Source organism: Sciurus vulgaris (assembly GCF_902686455.1).
Source record: "Sciurus vulgaris genome assembly, chromosome: X".
In the NCBI taxonomy this organism is placed as follows: Eukaryota; Metazoa; Chordata; class Mammalia; order Rodentia; family Sciuridae; genus Sciurus; species Sciurus vulgaris.
This window is the reverse complement of record NC_136471.1, coordinates 49071204-49093732: the sequence shown is the minus strand read 5'-3', so window position 1 is coordinate 49093732 and position 22529 is coordinate 49071204. Positions and strand designations below refer to the sequence as shown.

The 22529-nt window shown below is 40.8% G+C and overlaps 2 protein-coding genes across 4 annotated transcripts in view; both read right to left on the bottom strand.

The window, feature by feature from the left end:
- Positions 1-24: 24 nt before the first annotated feature.
- Positions 25-3046, bottom strand: TIMM8A (translocase of inner mitochondrial membrane 8A). Its single transcript, XM_079124001.1, has 2 exons — positions 2662-3046; positions 25-1049 (listed from the first exon to the last, which is right to left on the bottom strand). The coding sequence occupies exons 1-2, from the start codon at positions 2791-2793 to the stop codon at positions 888-890; spliced, it is 294 nt and encodes a 97-aa protein (XP_078980127.1). The 5' UTR covers positions 2794-3046; the 3' UTR covers positions 25-887.
- Positions 3047-3752: 706 nt separating this feature from the next.
- BTK (Bruton tyrosine kinase) overlaps positions 3753-22529 on the bottom strand; it is a 36662-nt gene continuing 17885 nt past the window's right edge. For all 3 annotated transcript variants that reach the window (XM_079123998.1, XM_079123997.1, XM_079123996.1), the window contains exons 5-19: positions 21773-21854; positions 15635-15763; positions 15127-15194; positions 13330-13517; positions 12828-12890; positions 12212-12266; positions 11634-11713; positions 11336-11463; positions 10568-10642; positions 9864-10035; positions 9148-9364; positions 7668-7732; positions 6673-6791; positions 5987-6144; positions 3753-4076 (exon numbers count right to left, since the gene is read on the bottom strand). In XM_079123998.1, coding sequence (XP_078980124.1) covers positions 4005-4076; positions 5987-6144; positions 6673-6791; positions 7668-7732; positions 9148-9364; positions 9864-10035; positions 10568-10642; positions 11336-11463; positions 11634-11713; positions 12212-12266; positions 12828-12890; positions 13330-13517; positions 15127-15194; positions 15635-15763; positions 21773-21854 — 1671 coding nt within the window. In that variant the 3' untranslated portion in view covers positions 3753-4004. The remainder of the gene's footprint in view (positions 4077-5986; positions 6145-6672; positions 6792-7667; positions 7733-9147; positions 9365-9863; positions 10036-10567; positions 10643-11335; positions 11464-11633; positions 11714-12211; positions 12267-12827; positions 12891-13329; positions 13518-15126; positions 15195-15634; positions 15764-21772; positions 21855-22529) is intronic.

Sequence of the window (22529 nt, the reverse complement as noted above, 5' to 3'; positions counted from 1 at the left end):
AAACCAGAATAGAAAGCCTCTTAATCACAGAGTAGAAGCTTTTATTTCAGTGATCAAAAGAATGCAGTCAGTTGAATCTGTAATGATTAACATCAGGCATGCATCTCTACCTGAAACTGCTGTTAGTTTTTGACTGGCCTAAATCTTTGTAATTTCTTTAGAATTTTTTTTTTACCCTGATATATAGGGTAAGTTAACTTCTTCCTGTGGAAATCTAGTAATGAGAATTATGTTCATTGGCTAGATTCCTTTATAATTAAAGACCTTTAGATTAACAGGTTGCCTGTTCTACCTTGAGACCATAATTTAGATATGTTTAAATAAATCATAGTATAGGGGAGGGGGACAACCTAGAAAGCTGAAGTGTAACTGAATATACACCCCATGGGATTTTTTTCCCAGCACTGACAGTCAAATACTAGCTAAGGAGACCCACAGTTAAGTGCCAAATAGTAATTCTCCCACTGCTGCCTTTATGGACAGACAAAAATATCTCCCCCAAAATGTGAAATGAAGTCACACAAACAGAGATTTTACCTGTGTGGTCCCACCATCAAATTACAGAAAGCAATTCCACTATCAAACTCATAGGAAGCAGTTTGGGGGACCTTGAGAAAAGCATAGTCCCACATACAGTAATATGCATCTAATAGTTTTCCATCTGTCAATTATTTTCACAAGATTAGCATTAAAAACATAACCAAGTACATATATGACCCTCAAACCCCACACCAGAAAATTGGTCTTTGTTCATTCTCAGATGACAAGATGTCCCAAGAGTGACAAAAGGTGGGAGCCAGTCAATTCCCCATAGCCATTTCTTCAACCATCCCATCAACAGTTCCTTTCTTGAACTACCTTCCTTTTCCAAAAAGGTAATGCTGAGATCAGTCAGAAAGGCTTTCTGAGAAGACTGGCTTGGATTTCTGGGTCTGTTCCAGTCGATTCAAGATGAATTGGCTTGTATCAATGAAGCGCTCAACGCAGTTCACAAAACAGGCCTCAGCCCGACTGTCCAACTTTGGCCCAGGCTTGTCCATGCACTTCTCCTGCTCAGGATAAGACACAGAATCACAAAGGGAACTTGCAGAAAAAAAAGACTAACTTCATTGCTTAGAGGAAAAACTTTACCTAAAAACAATATATGTTAATATTTCTAATTTGGCAGTTTACCAAGTGTCAACCAATATTCTACAGGTTTACATTAAATTCTCACAACAACCCCATGGAATAGACACTATTAATAATCCTCCTTTTACAAAGAGAAACTTCAGCACAGAGATCGTCTACCCAAAGACAAAGGGCTAGAAAATGGTGGAGCTGAGATATCATAGGGAAAGAAAATTAGCAAAATATCAATAAAGTAATATTTTGCTGAATTTGGTTGTAACTTCACAATGCTATCTGCATCGAATGCCATTAAATTAATTGAAGAATAAATGATTAAAAGGCAAATCATTATTTTTTAAAGGCACTAAATAGAGTCGTAAGGTACCCTAACACCCGTCAAAAGAAAATTTAAGAACTGAGATTGCATAACCCTGTCTACTTAAGCCAGAGGTTCTTGAATCCTGTCACAAGGAGCGAAAAGTTGTAAATTTTCTTAAAGGGTTCACAGCTTACAGATTCTTAAAGGAGTCCTTAACCACACCCCCTCCTGGTCCAAATGTAATGAATCTTTTTTTTTGGGTGCTGGGGATTAAACCCAGGGCCTTGTGCTTGCAAGGCAAGCACTCTACCGACTGAGCTATCTCCCCAGCCCCATGAATCATTTTTTTAAAGAAAGAATTAAAATATTCTGGTCCAAGGCAGCAGACCAGAATAAGCTAAGCACTTGGTAAAGATCATAGTCCAGCACCACCTTAAGTTTATGGGAAAGGGACTGTAGAAACTGATGACTGGATATAGTTCAAAGGGATTCGGTTGAAAGTTATTCACAATTCTCTTCTGTATACAAAAGTCTTAGACCGTCCAATTTCAGGAAATATTATCCTTGGCCTCTAAATTCTATGAGTTTGTATGTCAAGGGAGAGCAGTATGCTGTCCTTGGCAACCAGACACTTTGATCTCAAACTGCAAATGCTTTCCACTCTTTTGCCAAAGTCCCCTCACAGGGCAGACTCAATTCCTCAACCTTCAGACCCGACACGGTTTGGTATTACACAACAACCCAACAAGAAGGCAAATAAATGAGTATGTTGGAAGAGATTACGCCACTTTTTATAGTCAGCGGGCTAGAGACACTCGTTTTTCACCGGGAGGGTTAGAACGACTGGGTAATCAAAGTAAATCCCAAGGAATACAAAATAGCAGATTCATGGACTCTCCAGGATTCAGGCTCCCCAAAATAAAAACCCTGTACTGGAGCCTGCGCCCAGTTTGGTGATCAGTACTAGGTAGCTGCAAACTCAAATATTTCCAAGTACTGGGTGGGATAGTGGAGTAAGTCTGTGATCCCCAGTTCACTGCACCAACAAAGCCAAGGTCCAGGGAGTGCCTGTCCCCTAAGAAGTGGAGTCACCCTTCTTTCTTCCGGCTCTGCAGGGCAGCGCTACCGGGTCCCACCCTCTCCCCAAATCCCCGACGAAGTAGCGAGTCCCATGGAAGAAGGGCAGAGGGAAGGTGGGTGCAGTGTCCAGATCCCAGCCCCAGGATCCTCACCCAACAAAGTTCAGTCATCTGGTGCACCAGCTGCTGAAAGCGCTGCTTCTGAGTTTCCACCTCGATGAAATGCTGCAACTGTGGGTCCACTGCACCCAAACCCGCCGCGGAGGAGGACGAGGAAGAATCCATCCCAGCGCGACCACGCGTGCCGAGGCGAACTCCACACCAACTCACCGACCTTCACGTGTCTCAGCGACGGAACCGGAACCACAACCCGCCGCCTCGGGAACGCCCCCGTGAGTGCACTGCGTCGGCGCGAGGCTGGCACCTGATCCCGGCCTGTTGCCTCCCAGCGCTGGTGCTCCGCTTTCCCCGCCCGCTGGGTCCCCTCCCAGCCACAACTCCCGGGGACGCCTAGCCTGACCCTTGAGAGCTGAGGCGCTGTCAGGTCGTTATTCCAAAGGGAAAAAGTAAAGGGAGCCGGGGCGGGGGGAGGAAGTTACTTTAGGCCACGTGGCCTGTAGCGGGCCAGCCCAGCAGCTCCGCCCCTGCCAGTTTCCAAATTGGCCCGCGCTTTCCCTGCCATGTCGTTGCACGGGACTGGGACCGCTTGGCCGATGAGTTTGCCATCCTATGTCCCTGGCCTCTAGTTCTTTGAGAGTTTGCCTGTATCGACATAGGGATATGAGACTCAGGCAGTGTTTGTCCCCAAGTTTAAAATCCATTCAGATGATATCTCATGCCTTCTGAGTGCCAGGCATTGTGAATTTGTGAATTCATCTCACACTCAGAGGTAAGATTTAACAAGAGCAAAAGCGTTAAATGTGGAGGATCCAGTTGAGTTCTCAGTGTAGAAATGCACCAGACGAATGCCACACAGCTGTTCTTGCAATACGGAGATAGGGCGCTTCGGGGAGGCTTGCACAATTGAAAGACCTTCACTCTTTCCAGTAATTTTATTTTATCAAAACATTCCTTCACTTTATGATACCATTTCATTCCTGCCAAATTCTACCCCACCCCCAAGCTCTAATGCCTACCAAAGAGCTGTTGGACCCCTTGCAAGGTTATTTACATGCCTCCCTCCTCCCCAAATTTCCTTCCCAAATTCAGTCTGTCTTAATAGTCTTGGGTAATTTTCTCTCTCGGGGGGGGGGGGGGGGGTTTTGTGTGAGTGTGTGTGGGGTTAATACCAGGCACAGAAACTCCTTGGCCTTTACTCAGAAGCACTATCCCAGGGAAATCAAAGAAAAGGTGTTACATTTCTACATGTAGAAGAGCCTTTGTGTATCCAGTGGGAGACTAAAGGCTCCAGAGCCTGCAAGCCTGGGATTTCTTCAGAGAAAATGAATTTGGGGCTGTGGAGGACAGGAGTAGAACTAAGAAGCTTATTGGCCAGCTCAAGATTCTTCATCCATAACATCTAGAATGTTGCTCAGGAGAATTTTGAAAGTGGGACGTTCATCTGCTTTCTAAAAATAAAGAAAAAGTAGAGTGTTACAGTGACTAGAATCCAAGGGAAATTCAATAGTAAACAGCAAATGTTTATTAAGTATATATTGTATACCCAGTAACATACCCTGTTTGTTAATTACCAAAAAAATGGAAAGGAAGTAGGCTCTCCAAAAGTGCTTGTGCACTTTTCATCTTTAGTAACTCAGGTTACTTAATGTGATAATAACAATTTACAAATTAAACCGACATTGATTAAAACTGAGGGGAAGTTCATTACATAATGACAATGTATTATTTTGTAGCTTCAAATGTAAATGGCTACCAAATACATTTAAGTGGTTAGCAGAACAGAACTCCAACAAACTGTGACAATGTTTAGTTTGGTTTCAAACACCGTTTCTCTCATCCCAAAGCCAAAATGAACAAAGGGCTTAATATTTGAGAGCCGCAGTCTATATCTCTGGGCAGGGAACCTGAAGTACCTGGGAACTTTTGTTGGCCTGGCTTGCAGGCTAAGGCTCTTTTTGACAGACATGGTCCATAAGCCCCTGATGTATTTGATGATTCAGGGAACATTTATGCCAGAATGGTCTCAATGTGACAAAACCCAAAGGTCATCATTTCTTGGTCCTTTGAATCAGTGGTTCTCAAAATGAGCTGAATATTAGAATTTCCAGGGAAGTTTTAAAAATATTCCTGAGTTCCATTTCAGATATTACCTAATCAGAATTTCCAGGTAAGAGCCTTAGTAACCTATATTTTAAAGAGTTCCCCAGGGATTCTGATGTGCACCCTGTTTTTTGACCACTACTTTACATAAGCTGTTGAGAAAGTACCATCTGAAATAGTTTTTAACTAGCAGAGTAAGGATGTCCTGGTTAGAAGGGAGCATAGTTAATTACCCCTAATCCTTCATCATACAGGAGAAAAGGGAAGTTTCTCCAAGGGGTTCTCCCTTTCTTTGTGACCTCTATCATTTGTCCCAAGGGAAAGGAGCTAATGCTCTGAGCCTACTTTTCATCTCTTCAGGAGGACTCTAGATACACATCAGTGTTTGTTGGACACTATCTATTTCTAGAGTGGCAGAACTAAGAGTTGAGTATTTACTTCCTACTAAAGATTTGTGTTGTCAAATTATGGTTTTCTACTGAAAAGTGAAAAAAGCACCTAAAAAAACCCAAGATGAGAGCAGGAAAGCAATTTAGTAATAGTGGGACAGGCTCCTTATTTCCAGAATAACACGCCTGCCTCCCAACTCCACAGTGTACCATATCAAAAAGCAAAAACGGTCAGGGAGGTGTTGCATGCCTATAATCCCAGTGACTGTGGAGGCAGGAGGATTGGAGCCAGCCTGAGCAATTTAGCCAGACTCTATCTCAAAATTTTTAAGAAGACTGAGTACAGTATCAGAGGTACAGTATCTCTGGGTTCAAGCCCCAGTAGCTGCCCTCACACACATACAGACAAATAAACAAAAACTACTTATTTGGGGTCCCTTCCAAACCGTAGGTTTAAAAAAACCATTTGGGACCTCAGCCAGAAAAGTTTGGCAAGAAAAAAAGAATGAAAGAAAGGGCTAATGACTCCGAATGAACACAAACTTCAGTGACTTTTCTTTTGTAATGCCCACACACTTACCTGAGTGCCTTTGACTAGCTGCTTAGGCTAGACAACATGGCCACACAACACCCCCTCCCACTAAAGCTAAGTTGGTATTGGGGTCTGCTAATGATACTGTAGTGAGAATTGGGTGGGCCTGGGAAAGCCTCTAATCAGCAGAGGATGTGGTGCAGACCAGGGTCAGGGAATGTGTGCAGTTATCAGTCTGTGCCCAGCTGCCAAACAGCCATGGAAAATGGGGACTAGCCAGCTAAATGAGAAACTTGGTTCAAGGAAATAATTTAAAAGGTCACAAAAAGGCACTTACCTCATGCCAGCAGCTATACATGATGGTATATACTCTCTCTGAAGCCAGATGAGGCCTGTAGAGACGTAGGCCTTTGGCAATGTGTTCAGCGGTCTCACTGTTAGTAAATCTCTCATATGGCATCTTTCCAAGGGAGTAAATTTCCCACATTAAAACCCCTAGAAGATAATAAAAACAGTATTAAAACAGTTTTCAGCCTTTTGGAAAGAATAGGGGTCCTAGTCTTCCAAGATCAACCTCAAAGACCAGAATCCGCTTGTTCCCCCTCTGTGCTTTTAACATTTTGTCCAAATTTCTGCAATAGTACTGACTACGCTGGATGGCTGTTGGAGTTGCACTGAACCATTAGCTACTCTAGAAGAGAGGCAGCATCTTATTTGTCTTTGTAGTTATAGGGTCTGGCAGAGCGCCTAGTACATAATCAGTATTCAGAAACTGTTGAATACTGAATGAATTGTTTGTTTTCCTCAATATATTATTGTAAGTTCTAAGAAGGCAGGGATCATATCCAGTTTACTGTTTGTGTCCTCAGAAACCCCTGAGGTTTCTAACACATAGTAAACCCTCCCTAAGGATGAGATTAATGAAAGCAAGAACAGTCTTTCTGTGCAGGTTTCAAAATTGAATTTACCCAGTGCATTCCTCTTCCTTTGAGCTGTATAATCTGTATAATCTTATCCACTTACCAAAAGCCCAAATGTCAGATTTGCTGCTGAACTTGCTATACATAAGTACTTCTGGTGGAGACCACCGAACTGGAAATTTGGAGCCTACTGAGCTGGTATACTCATCATCCAGGACATACCTGTGAGGGATTTAAGACATACTACTTTTAGGATTTGGAGAGCTTGATATTTGCTTAAGTCTTCTTGGTACAATCACAAGAACTGCAAAAATACACACCTACAGGCTTTCTCAAAAGTCTCTGTGGTTCAGCCAATGTCTTTTACAAATGTTACATTTAACAAAATTCCTGTTTTCATTACTGATTCAGCTTTCCTCATTGACAGTCTGGTTACAGGAAGAATGAAGTAAAATAAGATCTAATAGGTACTCCTTTCCTTTTCTCTGTCTCCTTTTCATTTCTCTATTCTTCCTTTCCTTCTATTCTACAGTTGCCAGTGGGGATTAGACTAATTAAGAAGGAGAGATGGAGGAAAGTCAACAGAATTAACAGGTCAAGATAAGTTTTTCCATATTTTTTATTGGTGCTTTATAACTGTACATAATGGTGGGGTTTGTTGTTACATATTTGCACATGCACATAATATGATTTGGCTAATATCATTCCCCAGTGGGGAAATATAGTTTTAAAAAGAAGGGATCAGAGGTAAAGGGAAAAAGGAGAGAAGAATGTAGCAATAAAGCAAAAGGATGAAAGAAGTGACCTAAATAATTCAGAGGAAGAAAAGGAATAGAAAGATGGTAGGAAAACAGAATGAGAACATAAAAGGAAGAGAAAATTAAAAACTTAACCAACCAGGGAACTCCCATCATGAACAACCACAAGAGTTGGACCCTAAATAGAATAAGTTAAACTCTATGTATATAATATGCCAAAATACATTCTACTTTCATGTATACCTAAAAAGAACAAATTTTAAAAAATGATAACACTTTGCCGTGCTTGTAGTATGCAAATATTAACTTTAAAAGGGAAAGATGAAAATGGCATACTTACCTGGACAGGCCAAAGTCAGATACTTTTACAACTCCTTGATCATTTACCAAACAGTTTCGAGCTGCCTGTAGTACAACAACAGGTAACAGTAAGATCCTGTCTCTGACACACCAGGTTAAAGACACAAAGCTTCTGCCTATCAGTGGAGTGAAGCCAGGAATAGCTCATCCCCTTCAACTAGAGACACTTTCCCACCTAATAGAAGTCAGTTGATGCCAGTGTAAAAATCTGATGCATTTCTGCTGCATGGAAAGTGACCTAGTATGCAGTCCTATATAAAGTACTGAGGACATACAGAATGATTTCATTCACAAAAGCAATTCCACAACACTGCTTCCTTCGTTGAAATGCTGAGAGAATTAAGGGAGATCAGGAAGTAACTTTGTTTTCTGCCTTCTACCAATGGGAATAGGGCTATTTGAGTTTTGGCCTGGAGGGAAGAAACAGGGGCACAACTCTGATGTCTCCAGGAACCAGGCAGGCAAAGGAAGAGTGAAGTAGGGTAAATGGAGATTGTAGGAAATGGAGAGCACAGACCTGATATAAGGGAGGCAGCTGCTCGGCTCAAAGTGACTAAATGTTACCAGTGAATGTTATGCAAGTGTCTGTGAGAATATGGGCCCAGTGCTCCAAGATGGCCTGGATTTCCAAGAGAAGCTAGAAACTAAGGTTTTCTTTTTCTATTTGTTATTTTGTTTTTGAACTACTGGGTATTGAACCCAGGGGCACTTTACCACAGAGCTACATCCCCAGCCCTTTTAATTTTTTATTTTTAGACAGGCTGTCACTAACTTGCCCAAGCTGCCCTTGAACTTGTAATCCTCCTGCCTCAGCCTCCCAAGTCTCTAGAATTGCAGGCATATGCCATTGCACCTGGAGTCCATTTTTAAAATATGAAATGTTTATATTAAAGTGTTTACTAACTATTCTAAGACATTTTAATGAGCAGAGTATTTTGTGTGTGTGTGTGTGTGTGTGTCGTGCTGGGAACTGAACCCAGGGCCTGTGCTCATGAGGCAGGCACTCTACCACCTGAGCTATATCCCCAGCCCCATCTAAGATGTTTTTAAAAACAACATGTGGGCCAAATGCATCCATGAACCCCCAGTTTTTAAATCTGCTGTAACTAAATGGTGATTTCTTGCCAAGAGTAGTCCCATTGGAAAGCACAGGATTGCCCTTCTGCTGCAAGTTCAGAATGGCCAAAGAAGGACTTCCTTATGGCTAATGACCACTTCCTCATAGGTGGCAAGGAGCTGGGGTGAGTGACTGCCCTAGCTCTCACCATAGCCAGCCTCTTGGATTTGAGGCTGGAGATTTCTTGACTAGCTCACCACTAGGTAGAGGCATACCTAACTTGTAGTGTTTTCTAGATATAACTGAAATGATGGCACCAGAAACCCTCCTTAACAATATACAATATATCTTCCATGGTTACTTCCAACTCCTTGATCCCAGGTCAATCCTTCTGATGTCCTACCAGATCTCGATGAAGGAACTGCTTTGACTCCAGGTATTCCATAGCTTCACAGACATCCTTGCACATCTCCAGTAGCTGCTGAGTCTGGAAGCGGTGGCGCATCTCCCTCAGGTAGTTCAGGAGGCAGCCATTAGCCATGTACTCAGTGATGATGAAGATGGGGCGCTGTTTGGTGCAGACGCCATACAACTGCACCAGCTTCTCGTGGGAAAGATTCCTATAGAAGAGGCAAGGAGCTAGTCCTCCCCTTTTGGCTCTGCATACTAATCATAAAGGGACTGGGGATGGAAGGGATTGGCCTAGGATAGAGCATTAGGTAAGGTAGCATAATAGCAAGATTACTTTTTTCCTTTCCAACTCAAACCCTTGAAGTGTCTAATATATGGGGTGCACAGGGATTTGGAGCCTAGCAATTGAACAGGAAACAAGTCCAGGGTTGAAAGAACACTAAGGCTAAATTAGAATCATCCTTTATTTGGAGGTCTCACTTTCTACATCTACCCCCAAATGCCACTGAAATGCTACACACTGATGACCAACACTATTCTCAAGTAGTATCTAAGGAAGACAAATTCTTATTGTAGCAATTATGGGTTGACCTAGGCCCTGATCTCAAATCCCTATCACTGTAAGAACCCTTAGACCACAGTGGGTTGTCCTAATAATTCCTAGACTTTAGCAACTGAATCGAGAGTTGAATTTGGGATGTAACTCACATCATGACTTTGGCTTCTTCAATGAACTCATCCTCAGACATGGAGCCTTCTCTGATCATCTTGATGGCCACATCATATTGACCTCTCCATTTCCCATACTTTACTACTCCAAATTGTCCAGTTCCAAGCTCCTTCAAGAAGGTCAGGTCCTTTGGATCAATTTCCCATGATCCTAACAACAAAGTGTTCGTGTGATTCTTTGGGGGTCATATATATATAATTCCTACAATAGATATGAAGCCTTACTAGGGTTGAAATAGGAAAAGCAGTAAATGGGAAATGCTCAGGAGTACTAATCCACCTTTACTCAGGTAAATCTCAGGGGCCAAGGGTTATTAGAAGAGTGGGAATTTTAGGTGGAAGTTAGTCATAAGGAAAAAATAGACAAAAAATATTCCCAAAGCCCTTTACTGTTATTTGTATGATGGTAGCTAACAAACTCAGGAATGATGCTGAAAAATTTTACCACAATTAAATGAAAAAAGACTGCAAACTTCAAATCCCTTTATGAATAATCTATATTTTGCCATACCAGTAGGAACCACTAGAGGGAGAAAATCATTAAATAACTTTGGTCCTGTCTTGATCTTCCTTGAGGCAGCTGGTACAGAACAGCAGACCTCAAGGACACTCCCTAGGACAAGGTCTGCAAAAATAGTCTTGCAACTAACCAGCCCCTGTACCCTAGATAAATAAGCAGTTACCGTAGCCCAGGCCTGCAGTGGAAGGTGCATTCTTGTTTTTTTGAGACACTGGATATTTCAGCCTAGATATGAGTCCTGAAAGATACAGAGGGATCATGCTTTTGGTTCACCATGGGGGGTAAGATGGCTCGAACATCCTCACTTCAAGCCTCATGCTTCCAATGTGCATCCTTCTAGTACATTTTGAATCCTAGAAGAACTCCATGAACCCATACTTTTCTGTAAGTTTCTCCTCTCACAAAAGAGTTTTCAGGGACAAAGGAGAGGAAATACTTATTGAAATACACCCCTTACCATGTATCGCCACCTTCCAGCCAGTCTTAATTCACATCTACCTTCTCAATGAAACTTTTCCCATGTGTTCATACCCTCACTAATCTCTCAGTATTTATAATTTCTACACTACTTAGAAACTGTGTTCTGATGTTGTCTAATCTGTATGTTCTTTTAGGAAAGGACTTCAACTATGAATTTTCCTGTGTTCTCTTCTAGAACAGAGGGACTTGCTGAGTACACAGTAGGAACATGAATAATTGCTGACTGTTTAGTCATTAGCCTCTTCTGTGTCTTTCCTTAGCACAGAGCATCAATAACCAAATAAGTCCTTCCCTATTAGGTGTAAAGTGTGACCACCTCTTGACTTGACCCCTATTCAGCATCACAGAGGCTTATTTTCACACCTAATCCACACTGCCCCATGGGGTATATTCTTCCTCTCACCACTTAGTCCTGAATTGCTTCTTTTGTTTGTAATGCCCTGGTACTCACCTGCAGAGTTATGCTGATGGTAATTAATGAGCTCAGGAATGGTGCTGAAAAGGTGTTTCTCAGCCAGGTAATATTGGCTCTGAGGTGTGGAACACACAACATAATGGCGTATCACCCCTTGAGGGTCCCTGAAGAAGTGGATAGTCAGTAATTGGGAACAAGGATTGGAAGGACCAAAAAAGTGAAGTAAGATGAGTTTGACTTGAGGGGACAGAAGATGTGGGATGGCCACACCATTAAGAAGCTGCTAGGAGGGCACCCCAATCTTTAATCCCAAGGGCCCTGGGATAGCACTCACCCTGTAGATTTAGCAAACACCGACACAGTATATTTTCCAGCTTTGCTGGAGTCTCTGACAATGAAACCTCCTTCTTTCCCCTGAAACAATGAAAATGAAGCTGACTGTAGGAGGAAGTGGTGCTCACACTTGATCCCACCTTCCCAATCCTGAGAGAAAATAGAACAATCTGTGATTTCACTGCCAAGTTCCAAGCTTAAGCCGCAAGCTCCTTGCTTGATTGCTTATTTATTTATTGTTATTTTGGTACTGAGGATTGAACCCAGGGAAACTTTGCCACTAAGCTACACCCCCAAACCTTTATATTTTGAGACAGAGTCTTGCTTAGTTGCTGAGACTGGCCTCAAACTTGCCATCCTTCTGCCTCAGCATCTTCAATTGCTGGAATTGCAGACATGCAACACTGCACCCAGCATTGCTGCTGCCTTGCTTTTAATACTGTAGAGTGTAATTGGGACCCCAGATGAAGGCCGCCTTGATTCTGTATTGTCTGAAGGTGATGGGCAGAACAGGCCCTTAATTCAGTATCTTTGCTTATTATGCACAGAGAATGTCATTAGCTTGTGGTCCACACTCACCTCTTGCTTTAGTAGTTGCTCAGCTTGGCTCCGAGTCATGTGTTTGGAATACCACCTGTGAAGGGAGAGCATTCTGAGAGCCCTGTAGCCATGTTTAAATGACTCAAAGGATACAGCACCAAAGTCATCCATGTATATGATTCAACTGATTCACTCAAACCCTATTTATTGAGAGCCTGTCATGCACAGCACATCGTACCCCCTTTCAACACCCAGATTGGCACTGAAATGGAAAGTAGTGGGCAAAGAAAGGAAGCAGGATTTGCAGGGACAAGATCAGAGACTGTCACTCAAGGACAGTCCACTACTATGATTAGGATGTCAGCACAAATTAGACATTTTTATCCTTTCAAATGTTTCTGATCAGGTTGTCAACTCTCCGATTCTTTTGGATTTGGGAGTGTGGAAACATCTCCAGAATTCATAAGCAGAGAACATTTGAGGTCACAGTAAAAACATCAGCACAAACTTGGGGTGGTGGCATCATTTGACCCAGCTGTAACTAATTTTAATATGTACTTTGAAATAAAAAATGTCTGTTAAGGATATAAAAAGAGTATAGACTTTAATTTGTTCCTTCTGGAAGATAGTATCCTGAGAATAAAAGAATACTCACTCATACATTTCTATAGAGTCTTCTGCTTCAGTGACATAATTACTAGGAATGTAGCCTTCCTGCCTGTAGAGAAGACAATATGGTAGATCATTCAGTACTTTCCCATCTTAAACAGATTTATATGCCTAACCCCCAGCTCAGATCAATCTCAAATGAAGAAAGAGAGAGAGAGAGAGAGAGAGAGAGAGAGAGAGAGAGAGAGAGAGAGATCATGGCCCTCCCTTAAAAAGGACCATGTCTCTGATGCATGGTTAGGCAAGTTAAGGGTGGAGCTTTTGAACATGTGGTATTGGTTATATGTGTATGACAACAGAGACTCCAAGAGGCGACAGAGGCCACATGTAGAGCTGCACATCAAGAAGTACTTGGAGAATATATTCACTTTGGCATGGGAAGAACAATCTCTGATGAGGACACTGAAGGGAATTAAGCTGTGGTACTTTGCATGTGTGTGCAGTGGTCAGGTCAGGCACAAACTCAGGAAGAGATGGCATGAACTCACCCATTTTTATCTCGTGCTCGCCACCACGGTAGGTTGCTCTCCTCCAGGATAAAATACTCATCACCCTTCCTCAGCTGAAGGTCATTTGCATTCATTGGCATATAATCATAAAGGGCTACAACCTTTTTCAGCTCACTTGTGGAGACTGGTGCTGCTGTTGGCTCAGGGGGCAGTGGCTTTTTCAAGATCTTTATAGGTAGGAGAAAAATATGGGGTGGGGTTGGCTAATCAAGCATTCTCTTTTCCCCCAACTCTCCAGTTTACTAGAGACACCATTCTAGCCCAAATTTGGCATAATAAAAACTTTGCATTCATTCAGCAACCACTTTTAAGCACCCATGTAGGGCTTCTCAACTTGAGGTACACATGAAGATCACCTAGGGAGTGTTTAACAATCCCAATGCCTAGGCAGTTTTCCACAGACCATCTATGTTAAAATTCCTGGGACTAGGAATCAGGCATCAGTTTTTTTTTTTTTTTTTTTTTTTTTTTTTTTTTTTTTTTTTTGTGGTGTTGAGGATTGAACCCAGGGCTTTGTGCATGCAAGGCAAGTACTCTACCAGCTGAGTTATCTCCCCAGCCCAGACATCAGTATTTTTAAAGCTTCCCAGAAAAACCATGTACAGCCAAGGTCAGGATACCTGCTTGGCACTGAAGTAATACATGGATCTAATAAATGACTCGGACCTTTGTTTTCTTTGTAAAATGAGCATAACCATCTCACTTATAATATACCAGAAAGAACTTTCTAGACCTCAGGAAGGAACCAAAAGATAAAGTTTTAAAGTAAAATGTTAGTCAATAAATGTTGGCAAGGATGTGGGAAAAAATGTTCATTTATACATTGCTGGTGGGACTGCAAATTGGTGCAACCACTATGGAAAGCACTATGGAAATTCCTCAGAAAACTTGGAATGGAACCACCATTTGACCCAGTTATCCCACTCCTTGGTATATACCCAAAGGACTTAAAATCAGCATACTACAATGATGCAGCCACATCCATGTTTACAGCAGCTCAATAGCTAAGCTATGGGAACCAACATAGGTACCTACCCTTCAACAGATGAAAAGAATGAATTTATGGCATTTGCTGGTAAATGGATGGAACTGAAGACTATCATGCTAAGTGAAAGAAGCCATTTCCCCAGAAACCAAAGGCCTAATGTTCCCTCTGGTTTGTGGATGCTAACCCAAAACAAGAGGGGGTAGAGAACAGAAGTTCATTGGATTAGACAAAGAGGAATGAAGGGAAGGGGGCATGAGAATAGGAAAGACAATAGAATGAATTGGACATAACTTTCCTATGTTCATATATAAATGCACAACCAGTGAAACTCCACATCATGTAAAATCACAAGAATGGCATCTAATTAGAATAAGTTAAACTCCATGTACATGTAATATGTCAAAATTCACTACTGTCACATATATCTAAAAAGAACAAACAAAGTAAAATGTTAGTGGTAGAATCTAGGAGTTGTGTGTAGGGATGTTCAGTGCTAAATTCTTTCAAGTTTACTGTATAGTTGGAAAATAATTTTCACTAAAAAATAAAAATAAATTGTATTTTAAAATGTTTTAAACAGGTGATTGGATTAAATAGTTGCCTAGAACTACCTAACAGCCCTTTATCTTTTAGTTGGAGAGGAAGTCCTAAGTAGAAGTATAAATCCCATCTCAGCAAGAACACAAATTAACACTACCAAGTTCTAAGGACTTCTAAGACTGGTGTATCTTTAGAGTTTGACTAAAAATTTCCATTTAAGCAGTAACAGTATATAAGTTCCTCTATACCTGGTCCTCCTCTGGTGTGGGGGGAAGAGGTTTTTTTGTCTTTCGGTGAGAACTCCCAGGTTTTAAGCCTGCAAAACAAGAAGTCAGTGATGATATGAAATGCATTTTAGGAAAGGGCTGAAGGCCAGATTTCATCAGGGATTTTGCTGTTGTACACAGAGCCTTTAGGCAAATTAGAAAAAGTGTATGGATTCCAGATCACATGGCTTAAAGAGCAGATTATGCTTGGATTTTAGCCATCACTAATCCTTTCACCCAAATCTGCTTGTACAGTGGCTAAAATATACAAATTTATGCTGTGTCCCTGGGTTCAATGAACACTGGGAATGCAGTGGATAGCTACATATCCATATCTCTTATCACCAAACAAGGAAAAAATTGACCTGGGAATGTAGCTTAGTGGAGATAGAATGCTTGCCTAGCATGTGTGAGGCCCTGGGTTCTCTTCCTAGCACTGGGATGGTGAGGGGGAAGAGGAGGAAGAAACTATATTGATCAGGTCTCTTACTTCCATTCCTGTTCTCCAAAATTTGGCAGCCCATAGCATTTTTGGCTGTCTGAGAGCAGCAAAGATACTGCCCGTCAATCCAGAAGCAAGGGTGGTATTTCTGTACCAGATCACTGTTGTATCGGATTACTGTAGGAGGAGAGAAGGAAGAGAGATCATATTTGATATGCAGAATTCACAACTTGCACCTTTTCGTCTTTGAGCTTAGTGGTGAGCTTCAAATACCTGCCATCTCCTTAGATACCCTGAAGGAAAGTAGACCAAGCACCAGCTGGTTCACGTGACTGTCCTGCCTGCCCATGTGCCCTGGCCCCCAAAAATCTCCCATGCAGTTGTCTGCAGTGGTCTGCCATGAAGAGTATCTCCAGTCAACATGATAAGACTATCTGATGACACTAGAGCTCAACAACAAAAATATTATCTATGTTTTCTCAGTAGCCATTACAATCTTCTATGGCAGATGATGACTATGGCATATGTTTTTCAGATGAGGGAAACAATGTGATATGTGGAAACCAAACTCTCACTCCTCTTTTAACATACCAATTTCCCAGTTCCTGAGCGATCTGTTAAGGATATTTGCTTTAGTGATAACTTCTAGTACTGGGCTTCCTGTGTTCTTAGAATAGTCAACAGAGCTGAGCTCAAAGGTAAATGAAGGTGAGTCTGCCTCTAGGATAAGCATGGTTCCAAACTTAATAGGACCATTGAGGTAGGCTGAGCTCAATGCCAGATATAAACACAGCAGCTCAATTTCCTTCATAGGAATGTGAGACGAAAAATATCCAGAAGTCAAAGCACTTTGTGAAGAGTGGTTTGCAGACAGGAAGGATTAGTATTATTGTTTATAATACTGTGGCATCTTCAGAACCTTATCAGGAAGTCAATTAGATAAGGCCTCCAAGGATCATGTTGTCAGATAATTTAGGGAAGCAAAGGCAACTGAAACAATAGTAGTAGTAAGACTAAGGTAAAGACACAGGCTGGTCTAGGAACATGCACATTTGAAGACACACACATTTCAGCATTTACGGCTAAGAAGAATCCCACATAACCTTTAAAAAAAGACAGGAATGAAAACAAAACCTTCTGCTGTAGAAAACAACTCAAGTCCTTTAAAGCTTACTAGCCACACTCCACTGATTTAAGGCTTTGGGGAAAGCCTAGAAGTTCTAGTGACAGGTGCTTTTTACAGGCAGATGAACAAAAGGTGCTACCTTTTAAAAATAGTAACATCTTTTTTCAATGTACAAATATGATTGTTTAATTACACCAAAACTTGTCAAAGTTTAAAATTCAAACAACATCTTGCTGCTGTTCTCAACATGGATTTAAAGACTTCTAACAACTGTCCCCTGCCACCGCCCCCCCCCACACCTTTTCAGTATTCTTCACCATTTCCAAGGGCATAGGGGAAGAGCTATTCAGATAGAATGTAGGATGTAAGGGGCTGCATTGCCTATAGATAATTTTGAAACAATAATAAAACCTATCAAAAGTCTTTCTGCCTTGCTAGGAGTGGTGGTGCATACCTGTAATCCCAGTGGCTCTGGAGGCTGAGGCAGGAGGATCTCAAGTTCAAAGCCAACCTCAGCAACTTAGCAAGGCCCTAAGCAACTCAGTGAGACCTTGTCTCTAAATAAAATATAAAAAAGGGCTGGGGATGTAGCTTGGTGGTAAGGGCCCTTGTATTTAATTCCCCAGTACCAAAAAATAAAAATAAAAATAAAAAGTCTGTTTGCCTTTAGTTACAATGAGGCACTGATAATTCTGAATAATGTCACTGCTACTTCTCCCTCCCAGAATTGATTGCTCTCACCATATCTACCCTCTGCCTCCCCTGCCATGAGAGTCCCCTTCACCCAGGGATTTCAAGGCCTTCAGGTACTTTCTGCAGGGCTAAGAACCAGTAAGCACAGCTTAGTGACTTAGTTCATCCTTAAACTATGCTAATGTGCTAATAAGAGGAAATAAAGTGTCCTGCCCTCTCCACCGCTAGCACAATAACTTAGAACTCTGCCTACATTCACCATTAATGGTTGCCTCTTTAGAAGTCCCTTGAAGATGCCACCCCTTTTGTTGGTTAATCTAGAGCCAGTATTTCCAGCTACTTAGAAGAGGATTACAAAAGAAGAATGTACAAGTAGGAGAGGCTAGAGGAGACTGCTTGCTTCACCAATGCACAGTTGTATTGTCTGAGAAGCACTAATGGTGGGTACGCATTCTCCAAATATTGGTCATTGCTATCTATGTTTATCGGGATAATGCCTAAAATTATTTCAGGCATGCATAAATCATTCCTCCCTATATTAGTCATGAAGTTTTGCTGATGCCATTCTTCCATTCATTTTTGTGAGGCCAGCCTTTACTTATTACTGAAGTAACAATTAAGATAGGATCTATTGAGCTTGACCAAACAGATTCAAGAATGAGTGTAGGGTGGAGCTCAGAGGTAGAGCACATGCTTAACATGAGCCAGGTTCCAGAGTCAATATCCAACATCAAAAAAATAAATAAATAAATAAAAAAGAAGAAGAAGAAAAGAAAAGAATGAGTGTAGACAAATACCTGTAGTGTTGTAACATAGAAGTGTCCACTACCATATTCAAGGAAATGGAAGAAGAGAATCTGTGACTAAGTCCTCAGGAATAAATCTTTCCAAACAAAGTGCCATTGAGAAAATGCGACTGCTGGATAGGAGGTACCTGAAGCTGTACTTTTAAAATTGAGTTATAACTTACATATGACAAATCACACAGATCTAAGGTATATAGTGAGAGCCACATTTGTCTACAATCATTTGTTTTGTTTCTTTTATCTTTTCTATTTTCTTTCTTTCTTTTTTTTTTTTTTTTTTTTTTTATGGAGATGGAGAGCTCAGCAACTGAGCTATACCCCCAGCCTTTGAAAATAATCTATTTTAAAATTTTGAGACAGGGTTTTGCTAAGTTGCCCACACTGGCCTCAAACTTATGATCCTCCTGCCTCAGTCTCCCAAGTAGCTAAGATTATAAACATGCCTAACTGTCCATTGTTTAACTCTAATTCAGATACAGGCCTCAAAAGATCCCCCTTACTCCTTCATGATCAATACCCCTGTAGAGATCATCAGTATTCTGATGAGGTTGCTTTTTCATGTTAGTGGTTTCTAATAGGTGCATTTTGCCTGAGAGATAGCATCACTAGAGTGGTATTTGATGACTCCTAGGATAACTCACCATTAGCATTGCTAGCACTTGGGGCTATCCTGATATTGTTAGGAATCTTATTTAAATCTCCCAGCAGTCATGGTATTTGTTAGAAGGGGATCCTACATTTTGGCTTCTGTGGTAGATCACTCCAGGCAAGTTTGACATGGCATACATCCGGGTGTAACAACGGGGAAAAAAATGCCTTCAGTGAAATAGAAGGGAAGAGATGGCAAAACTGCACGTAGCCACATTTATCTACCCACACTAATGGCACAACTGCAGTGATGGTGTTGATATTTGTTTAAGCTTTAGTTTTAGCTTACTGTAAATTTACTTGGCTAATGAACTTTAATTGCAGTGCATAATCAACATGGTAATGTTAACATCTGGGTTAATAAACAAAGCTTACAAACAGGATATTATTTATTTATTTATTTATTTATTTATTTATTTATTTATTTATTTTGGTACTGGGGATTGAACTCAGGGACACTCGACCACTGAGCCACACCCCCAGCCCTATTTTGTATTTTATTTAGAGTTGCTTACAGCCTTGCTAAGTTGTTGAGGCTGGCTTTGAAATCGCAATCCTCCTGTCTCAGCCTCCAGAGTCACTGGGATTACAGGGGTGCACCACTGGGCCTAGCATGATATTCTTATCCTTGGACATTACTCATAATTTGTAACATAGTAGACATTCAAAAGTGTTTGTTAGACTAAACTAAGACTAGTTTTGAAATTAGTATTTGAAGTGTAAAGGACTACTAACTTGGACACACCACACGTTTCTCCCTTGCTTCTCCCTCAGCAACTCTGCCTTACTTCCTTCTATTTCCAAATTAAATCCCAGCCATCTATCAATGTAGAGCCCAAGTTGGTGGTGGTTGTTTACACTCATAGAAAAATCAATTAATACAACTATTTATGGACCTCTTTTTTGTGTGCAAGGCATTGTATCAGGCACTATGGAGGGAACCAAAGAAGTGCAGATATGTATGCCCTCTAGGGCTCCTATCTCAGTTGCTGGCTTGGAAATAGTACCAATTGACTGTATATGGGCAAGTTACTTATCTTTCTGTAACTCAGTTTTCTTATCTGTAAAATGGGGATGATGAAAATAACTGCCTCATGTGGTTAATGTGAAGAATAGGTGAGGTAATATATTAAAGAACTTAGAGAAGAGTCTGGATCTTAATAAACACTACTGATGAGTTTGCTCAGTTTGTATCCCCAGGGCTAAAGCTGGTCCCTTAACTCAAAATATGCCAAGAACTGAAAGTTGTGGTATTTGTAATACTCAACATAGCTTTACTCAAGAATATTTTGTAACTAACTACATGTAGAATTTCTGGACTTGGAAAGTAAGCAGCATAGAAATATGTAATGAACTTGAACTTTGGAACACACACGCACAGGGATGTAGTAAGAATCCAGGCTCCACTACTCATTAGCTATGTGCTTGTAAGCAAGTTATGTACCTGTTTAAGCCTCAGTTCCTTCATTTGGAAATAGGGGAATAATACATAATTTGCAAAATTATCATGAGGATTAAATGTGCTATTACATTTGAAACGCTTGGCAGAGAACCTGGTACACAGTAAGTGCCCATTAAGTATTAGTTATTATTGTCGTTTTTATCCCCAGATTGTTGTGAAAATTAAATGACATAATGAATATAAAGTATTTAGCTCAGTGTCTGACGCATAGCAAAATTTCAATGAAGTGATCCCTTTCTTCCTTTTCTGATACCCCTTTCAGTTTGAAAGACTTGGTGATCATAATTTCTACCAATCATACTTGCTCTCAAGAGAGTGATCAAGGCTGGTATGGCCAACTGCTGAGTATCAGAATGTTTATTAAGGCAAAGGGCTGTCATGCAATAACCCAACCATGCCATTATCAGTCTGTCCTCCTTCCTGTTTCTCTAGGCAGCCTTTCCTGATGTCAACTCAACCAGTTAATCTCTTAGTCACTTGACATGTGGCTATATATACACACAAATATATGTTCATGCATCCTGTACTGCAAGCATTTAAGTCAAGTTTATCTTAAAACACTGTTTGGGCTATGTGAAATGCTGAAACAATGTTCAAGTGCAAGTCCTCACAAAGCAAGAAACAAAAAATAGTTCCTTGGAAAATATTTAGCCACAACGAAGAGATGTATAATGCTTTCTTATACAGTGTTTTACAGTTTTTCACATACTTTCACATACAATACTACTTTGTGTGATCCTCAGAATAACCCTGAAAGTAGGTGTAGGAGGTATTATTGTTATTCCTCTTCAGTAGAAGAAACCAAACCTCAGAGAAGCTCTCTGGTCTACTTGCCAGAAGTCACCCAGCTTGTAAGTGATAGAAGGTATCTTGAAACCAGGTTCTTTTACTCTGACCTTAAGTACTCTCATGCATTTTCTCATTTAATTTTTTGGAGTTAAGTATTTCATAACTAGGACTCTGAATATTGTGTAATCATTGAACAACACACTACCCTTGTGATTGGTGTAAAGAATGGGACTTTTTATAAACAGACAAATGGATATGCCCACAATTACAAAATTGCAAGAGAAAGATAGTAGTGGAAGTGGGTAGAACGCTTAGTCTAATGTGTTATCTTTCATTCACGTGATGAAATTCTAAACTCAAATGTAGCACTACTACTGAGGCAAAATACAGACTCTCTCTCTCTCTCTCTCTCTTTCTCTGTCTCTCTTTCCCCTCTCTCTCTATCCCCTTCCTCCCTCCCTCATCTTCCTTCTCTCCCTCCCTCATCTTCCTTCTCTCTTCTACTTTCCTTCCACTCATTTTTCCTTCTTCTCTACCTTTCTCCTTTCCCTCTCTTCTTTCTCCCTTCCTCCATCTCGTTTTATCTTTCTCCCAATCTCTCTCCCTTCCCCATTCTTCCCCTTTTCTTTTGAAAACCTGTCTACTTTCCAAATAATGCTTACCATTTTTGAGCTGATGAATCCAACGCTTTCTCAGTTCTTCAGTTGGGGAAAAAACATAGAGAGGTCCTTCATCATATATAACCTGGAGCAATGGACACACAGACTTCAGCAGTTAAATCTTGGTTAATACATATGGGTTATTCACTTGGACAATATGGAGCAAAATTTTAATTCATGGTTCTCCCACATACACCTAATGTCCTCCTCTCACTAACACTAGTCAAAATAAATCAATTTGGAACCACAAACCTACTTCAAAGAGAGTAAAGTATATATTAAGTAGTATCATCAATTAATATGTTTTCAATGCCTACCATGATCAAGAGACCATGCTAGGTATTGTGGAGATATATGAAATATAAAAGATTTGGTTCTGACTCTCAGAGTTAATAGCTGGCACACAATAGATTCTAAAGTCAAAATAAATTACTTTTGAATTATCTACTGTTTAACATTATCCAGTAGCACATCCAAATAATATCATCTTCTTGAAAGACAAATGGCAGTAAAATTTATGTCTAAAATACCCTTCCTTTATGGGTTTTCTAACAGTCAGGGACATGAATAAGATCCTTTTGCATTTTCTTCTGGCTTGTTAATCTTGCTGTGCTCAGAAATCCATGACAGCCCCCTCCCCTGAGACTTTCCACTTCCTTTTCTGGCTTTCACTGTTGCAGAGTCTGCTATATTCACAATATGTGGCCTATAGAGTTCTCAGGACATAAGCAAGCCATGTTGAAGATCAAATCTTGCTATC

What these genes read in the sequence shown, in the direction of transcription:
- TIMM8A (XM_079124001.1), bottom strand. Translation starts at nt 2,793, where the DNA reads ATGGATTCTTCCTCGTCCTCCTCCGCGGCGGGTTTGGGTGCAGTGGAC. An exon ending in AGATGACTGAACTTTGTTGG is followed by an intron (nt 1,050 to 2,661) that starts GTGAGGATCCTG and finishes TATCCTGAGCAG; the next exon opens with GAGAAGTGCATGGACAAGCC.